Source organism: Oryzias melastigma, linkage group LG19, assembly GCF_002922805.2.
Source record: "Oryzias melastigma strain HK-1 linkage group LG19, ASM292280v2, whole genome shotgun sequence".
Lineage (NCBI taxonomy): Eukaryota > Metazoa > Chordata > Actinopteri > Beloniformes > Adrianichthyidae > Oryzias > Oryzias melastigma.
In genome coordinates, this window is record NC_050530.1 from 13,033,269 (window position 1) to 13,040,962 (window position 7,694).

General features: G+C 36.2%; 1 protein-coding gene across 1 annotated transcript in view; it reads left to right on the forward strand.

Moving 5' to 3' along the window:
* Positions 1–497: 497 nt before the first annotated feature.
* The window catches only part of LOC112154119 (proteasome activator complex subunit 4B), a 42,401-nt gene continuing 35,204 nt past the window's right edge, over positions 498–7,694 (forward strand). The window contains exons 1-3 of the mRNA XM_024284775.2: positions 498–1,282; positions 1,423–1,563; positions 5,979–6,095. Of these exons, the coding sequence (XP_024140543.2) occupies positions 999–1,282; positions 1,423–1,563; positions 5,979–6,095 (542 nt within the window). The 5' untranslated portion in view covers positions 498–998. The remainder of the gene's footprint in view (positions 1,283–1,422; positions 1,564–5,978; positions 6,096–7,694) is intronic.

A 7,694-nucleotide genomic window follows, 5' to 3' on the forward strand; every position in this document is an offset into this window, starting at 1 on the left:
AGGAAAATTCTAGTCTCTAAGACATTTTTTCTTAAGAATATATTGATTTTGAAAACATTTATTATTATTTTTCTGTAAGACAGAAATTTTCTTGAATCAAGGGTCTGTCTGCTTTTTAAGTTTTTGGAGAGTGCAGTTTGATAAAAATATAGATCCATGTTGTACAAACCTGTAGAGTCAAGGCAAGCAGGTATTTTTTTTTGTTTGTTTGTTTTGTTTTGCAATTTTTTTAATGTTTTTCTGCATTTCTTTTTAACTGTGTAAAGAAAGTAATAAAAAACAATGCAGATCTTTTCAGAACAGGATGATTTTATTTTGAAAATCATTATAGTATTTGGCAGTTTCAAATTGCAATTTGATAAGAACAAAAATCCTCTTAATAAAAGCATGTCAAAATAGGAGTATTTTATTTGGAAATATGTTACTTAAATGTCAAAAGAATTTTTTTACAGTTTATTGCAAGAATTTAAAGCTACTCATTGATTTTCTAAGCAAGTGAAGATGAAACTTGTCAATAAAATATATTCTAATAGATTATAAATAATGTCAGCAACTTTATTTTTATCCAAATCTTCTTAAATCTTTGACGAAATCTTAAAATAAGCAATTAAGTTAACAGTTGAGTATTTACTATGTCACATTTACAGATGGCAAATGAGAAATTCTAATTACATACATGCTAAAGGAGACCTTTGACCCCTACTTTGTGCCCCCCACATTACCAGATGTTAAAATGAAATGAAATCCACGTCCATGGTCATACATGAAAGCCCAATTTTATCAAAGCTGGTTGCTTAAATCAAAGTCTGACTTAAAAGTATGTTTTTTTCCCTCCTGGAGAACCTGCGAGGCATCTATTTGCCATTAACCCCCTGTGGTGCGCTACTCTGTCTGCGTGAGGTGAGGCCGGAGCGGAACCGGCCCTTCTCCTCTACGCACGGGGGCTTTGGCCAGCTCAATTAGCGTGACACACTTTCCACGCTCGGCCACAGCGGATTATGTCCTGTGACTTCAGCGGCGCACTTTCCAGAAGCCGCTGCGCTCTGCGGGAAGCAGCTCCGTCCGTCCAGGTGACCAACAGGTGGGACATGACCATAGACGGGGACATGGAGGGGTTCGTCCCCCAAAAGGAGATATTGTACAACGGCCTGCTGCCGTATGCTGACAGACTGGACCGAGAGGCCACGGAGCTCCTTTCAGAGATCAAAACCAACCTGTGCAGGGCGGTTCTCCTCAGGGAACTGTGGCCTGGAGTCGCTTTCTGGTCCAGGAAACTCTTCTCGTAAGTCCTGAACCAAATTTGATATAAATACATTTACAAGAATGTGTTATACAGACATTTATAATGCTAAAGTGGTCTCTGATGTTAGGTCCAAATTCACCAAAGATAACCAGAGTTAAAAACACAGATTCCTCCCTCAGATTCCTGAAGCTGTATGGCCGGAGGTTCAGTAAGGACGACCACATCCTCTTCATCAAACTCCTCTACGAGTTGGTCACCCTCCCAAACCTGGAGCCAAATATGATGCAGTGCTACGCCCGGCTGCTCATTCAGCTCCTCAAGTGGGTAGAAAACATTCACACTGGCATGTAATGGATGTGCAGCGGCTTTTCCCAAAGGTCTTCCTCCCAGGGGCTTCCAACAGGAAGAATTATTTTTTGGTGACCTGGAAATGTGCTAACAGCTTTAAGAGAGAGCTCTATTTCACAGTACAACGAGCGAACACCCAATAATACATAATCTGACATGAGATCATTTGACCCGCTGAAGCTAAATTCCCCCGGATATACCTTCTATTGTATAATGAGATCAGACAGCAGCCCTGTTTGTAAATATCGATGGGCTGATAGAGGGTTTACTGGTTGCCGTCACCTGATGATGTTAAAGTGGATTGCTTACTTACCTCTCCACCTTTTGGACGGAAGCCATTTGTAGATTTGAGCGACCCGAGGAAGAGAAAAGACAAAGGCAGCGAATTAGAGAAGATCTTATTCAGGAAACGTTTTAATTAAGTGTAATTTTAAGTCCATCAGGCACAGGTATTGATTGAAAAGATTATTAGGTTGTAAGGAAGCCGTGTTGTATATTGTATATTTTCAGGATTCATTTTAGGGATAATCCAGCGTTTTGGATCTGTTTTCAAAACTTCCCTGGTGGTCTTTTTATTATGATTGTGCCAAAATGAAAAAAAATCTGTGTCGTTTTAGGACATAGTTTCTGCAGAGTGGCAGTAGTTCATTAGAAATTAACCTCTGAGTTGTGGGCGGAACTGTTTTCGCAGAGATAGCCCACCCCTACTTCCCGACATCCATCTGTTTAGACCAGGGGTAGGGGTAAACTACAGCCTGTTTAACTATGGAATCCGGCCCAACAAACTGGAATAAATTATAGTGTAGTGAACAATCAACATGGTGATATATCGGGATACTTCATTCACCGATACTTGTTGTAGGACCCATGAATTTAACTGTTGTTTGTATGAATATTGTTTTTTGATGAAAGCATTGTTTGTGGTCAGATGGAGCACATGGGTCACACGTTTGTGGGCGGAGACATTTTTTCTTGTGATTTAAACTCACCTGTTCGTTTTAGACCTGTAAGTTTGAGGGTGAGCTGGGTTGCCACATTTTTTGTTGACTGCTTTATTGCTGCTCCTGTGTTTTTTTCTTTTGCATACAATAAGTACAAATTCAAGTCCCTTTGTTCAGCGAGTTACACAGTAACTGGGCCCAGCTTCAGTCTCTCAGTGACTTGTTTGTTTTTTGTTGAAGTGGATACACTTGTGTCGATCTGAAATGCGATATTTAGTACATTATTTATGAGCAAACATAGTTTAGCATCTTACTTTTGTGCTCCACTTAAACCACCGACCACTAGTTGGCAGCACAGCACACTGAGCCTCTTCGAGCAGCTCTACATCCAGAACTAAACAACTGTTTAAAATACTGGAGAAGTTAGATTTAGCATTATTGGAAATATATAGCAGTACTTAATCAATTGGCACATTTATTCCATGTTTTTTTTTTTGTTTTTTTTTTGTGGAAATCCGACAATGTTGATTTTTCCCTTTAAGAATAAATGTTTAAAACAAATAATCATCTTAATCAGACCACAAACATTGGGCCAATAGTGTTTTGGTTCACTAAAATCCTCAAAAACACTACATTTCAAAATAATTTTACATTTTTAAAATTTTAAGATATAAATTGTTTCAGATGCCTGAAGTTAGTTATGCTATATCTTTCCCTAGAAGCCTAACCTGCTCATAAAATATAAAATAAATCACAATTAGTTTATGCTGTTGGAAAAAAACACAGTTTTCTTTCTTTCGACTCTCATGAAAAATAGTTTCCAACTTGACCTCTTTGATATGGCGGCACAACAGCTGTTGTGAGAAGATGGAAAGCACAAAAAAAAATTGCATTGGACGTGCTTGGATTGGAGCTGCAGGAACTGCTGATATTACACAAGCGTTTAATCTGCATGAGTGGAAACACATGCAAAACAGGGAAAATTGATGCTGTTTTGACATCAAAGGTTTGGTAACATGTGAACATCATTTGAAATCCTCAGCTGGATAATAACACAATAAATATGTCAATGGTACATATTTAGGACATCAATTTAAAGTAACGTCCATCTGTTACAATTACTATTTAAATAAAGTTTTATAGAAATCATTTGTTTTTGTTTTTTCGCCTTTAACTCAAAATGAGAAATATACCTCAAGAAGTGACCGAATACAGTTTTCACCACGAGAAAATTTCAAAACAAGAGTTACCAGAATGTGCCATTTTGCATAGAAATGGAGCTGTATTGCTTCAGTATAATTTTGTACACTCCTGAGTGATCAATAAAACCCTCTACACTTCATTAGAACAAAAATTCAATTTTCCCTCTCTGTTACTTTATTATACAGTTGGGCGGTTCTGGGATCAGCAGGATCACTTCTCCCTGCCTCACTGCGGTGTAAAAGCGGCCATCTGTGTGAGCTCTGATGTGAAATGCAAACATTGTTCACTTCGGTGTCATAAAGACAGCTGGTATAATGTTTTTAAAACTAAATTACAGAGTTTTGATTTTAGATTAGTTTATCTCTCTTATTTTGAAAGGCATTTCAGTTGCATATTTCAGATTTTAGTCTTTAAAGATGATATAAAATTGTGGACGTTTATGTGTAAAATCTTTAAAATAATGTATCAATTGTAATGTTAATACCAAAGTGGAAAATTGGTTTTGTAATAACTAATCAAGCTGCATTCTGAGTTTTCAAAATAAGTTCAAATGTGAGATTTACAGCAATTTTCTCCTTTTTTTAATGATTAAAACCAAGAACAAATAGTTTATTCTTCGATGAGCATTTTGCAAGATTTGTAGAGAAATTAAAATGTTAACACACACAATACTGCTGTTCAATTAAAAGTATTCCAACACAACTCTAAATAAATTTCAAGGCTTGTACTTTGTATTTCAAAATGGAAAAGTTTTATAAAATTATGTTTCCAATGCTGCTAAATCTCATATTAAGGGCACATTAATTCTTTTTAGCTGATGTCATCAAGACTTCAGAAATTTTCCAAGGAAAACAAAAAAATCTGAATGTCAGAGCATTTTTTTCTTCTCTGAATGTTTCATTTTAATAAATTAATTGAGTTTTTAAATCCCATTTATCTCCAGAACCCACTGAATTCCTTCTGGGGGATGCTGGAGCCTATATTAAGACATATATATTTATTTTAAAAAAATGTACATTTTTTTAGTTGATAGTCAAGTTGATATTCTGGTGAAATACTATTTGGTGACAACACTGATTTTTTTTTTTGCAAAATCTGGTTATAAGATGAATATTTAGTTGCTACTGTGCTTTTAGATTCAAAGATTCGGACAACAAAAAATGGAACAAAATAAGAAAAATACCATTGCGTTCAAACAGCCAATAAATCAGAATTACTCAAATGAAAACAAATCAAGAATGACAGCCTTGCAGCACATTATTTACTTTTTATACCCAGACCAGAGTAGAAACTTCATGCTATTGTCTCTCAGGTCAGATCTGTCACTCCTGCTCTGACGCTCGGATATTCTCCAAGACCGTCCCATTCATCACTTCCCATTTGTCTTTAGTTGTTCCCCTGATTTTCAAATCCATCACAGAGCAACATCTTCATGCGAGTGCCATTTGTCTGAGGGTTTTCCGCCAGATGAAAAGAGAAAGATCTGGGCTAACGGTATATTGAGTGCCAGATCTCACAGCTAAAAGCTGAATTTGATACGTAACATTAAGCATTAGGTCTCAATGGGCTTTTCTTGCCATCCCTCGCATTTCACAGTCATTTCCCCCTATTGTTTCTATCCCCTCTTCATTTTTCAAACCTCCCAAATGAGAGTCTGTTCCATCACTGTTAGACGGATAAAGCAAGGAGGTGACATGAGGAATGTGGTGATGTGGAAATTTTTCATATTCCCAAGTGAAAACATTTTGAACCCTTTCAGCGAGTTCAATTCGGCAGAGGCTGCGAATTTACAGGGGCGCTTTAGTAATCGAGTACAGATAAAGAATCCTTCAGAGAATATATAAAAAAACTGCCCATTAAGCTCATGCACAAACCGCCAGTGGTTTGATGTGAAATCTAAAAGCTGAAGGGGATGTTCTGGAGTAAAAGCTAATGCTACGGCAGCGAGCAACCATGTTGACATTCAGATGTTAAACATCTTTTCTAATCTCAGTGGAGCCACATGCATGTGGGATGCAATGTGAGTATTTAAACTAGCCGAGCATGCTCCAGTAAATTGCTAATGCTTGCAGCTGTCAGTCCTGTTACGCTTTATTAACGATATAGAATCAGTGGGTTGTGTTTGCAGACGTGTCTTTAAGTCATTATGTTGAGATTTTCCCATAATCACATAAACATCTATGAATATTCATGAACCCACCTCCAAAATTCTAACCGATTCAAACTTTTTTTTTTCCATGCAGGAAAAAGGAACTGCTATCAAGGGATGACCTGCAGTTGCCATGGCGACCGCTCTATGATTTGTACGAAAGGGTCATCTACTCCAAAACTGAGCATCTGGGACTCATCTGGTTCCCCAAGTATGTAGTTTTACCCCAACATGTCACTGCTGTGTGATGAAGCGATGCATCATGGGTACTTTCCATCAGTCATTTTTTAAAGATCTATTTTTATCTCGGTGGTTCTGCTTTTCCAAACTTTCTGAAGGAGGAGGTTGAGCTTTGAAAGTATGCTAAAGTTTTCTGTTGCCAGTAGTTTTTTTTTTAATAGGAAGACAGATGCTACTATGATGTGGAACAAATCTCTTTTGGTCGGTCTGCAGATGTGTTTGGTGTTTTTGAACCGTTTCCCAACAGCCTCACTCAGACTATACCTGCAAGTCTGTTAAATGCAAAATCAAAGATGTGTCACAGCAGCTGCACAATAACCTCAACAGTTAGCAATCCACAAACGTTAAAAACAACACCACCCTGCCCGTGTATAAAACTGCAAATGTTAACTTTAAATGGGAAAACCATTGCTTGTTTTTTTTTTTTTTTAATATGTTGAAAGAACATAATAATCAAATTAGTACCATGAAAACAAAATGCATTATTTTATTTGTAAAATAACTTTTGTAAAATTGTGTTTTGTACTACATGAAGTAAAAAAAAAAAAATCTGTCTATTTAAAATGTGTGCTTCAGTGGAAGTCATTCAGATTATTATTATCTTCTAACTACATTTTAAAGATAACAAATGGAGAAAAATATAAATTCAGAATAACAAAAATCCCAATCAGATTATTATCAAGTTACTCTAAAGTCAATATTTGGTTGATAATAATCTTAGATGTGCACCAGAATTGTGTTTTATTTCTAACACATTTTTTTATTGTTATTTATTTAACTAACTCAAAAAAGTTGGTGAATTCTTCATAAAATAGTAATTATAAAAAACAGTCATATTCAGTACCAAATAAGGACAGCAAGATTAAATAAAAAATGCAGCAATAACTCTATGTATAATAGTTAAAAAAATTAAGTTTATTTCTGCATTATTTCTTAAATTATATTACTATGTTTCTATTTTAGTTTTAGTTCTTGAACGAGCCATAAATTACTTTTTACTTTAAGTTGAATATATTGCAGGGTCCCTTATGTATGCAAGTTCTAACTGTGGATAAGCGTTTTTTTCTCGCACTTTGACTTCCTCTCATAGTCTAAAATCATGCTTCACAGGTAATTAGTGACTTTAAATTGGAAAACAGAGATAGCTTTTGTATTCCCACGACCCCAAATGGCATTTCAGTAAGAAGAGATATTAAATATGCAAGTAAAAATGTATTTGTGTTGCAGAAAAATGTGCATGAAATAAATCCTTTGGCGGTTAGAATCTGGGTTAGAACAAGAACCTTGGTGCTGATGGTGGTTAAAGAGTCAAACCATTCCAAAGCATCGCTGGGCGGAGGAAACAGCGAACTGTCGAGAATGCAGAGATGAAATTAAGGGCAACATTATGATTGTGATTAGCTGAGAAAAAAAGGCAAATTTTTAATTATTGGTTCAAAGAAAAGGCCTAATTAATAATAGTGTGTAGAATGACATAGCAACCCAGTGTACAGGTGTTGTGCCAAGGTATGTTCCCCCTGCTAGAATGTGTTTCCCTGGTGATTACTGATTTGTTTTGTAACACTCATAT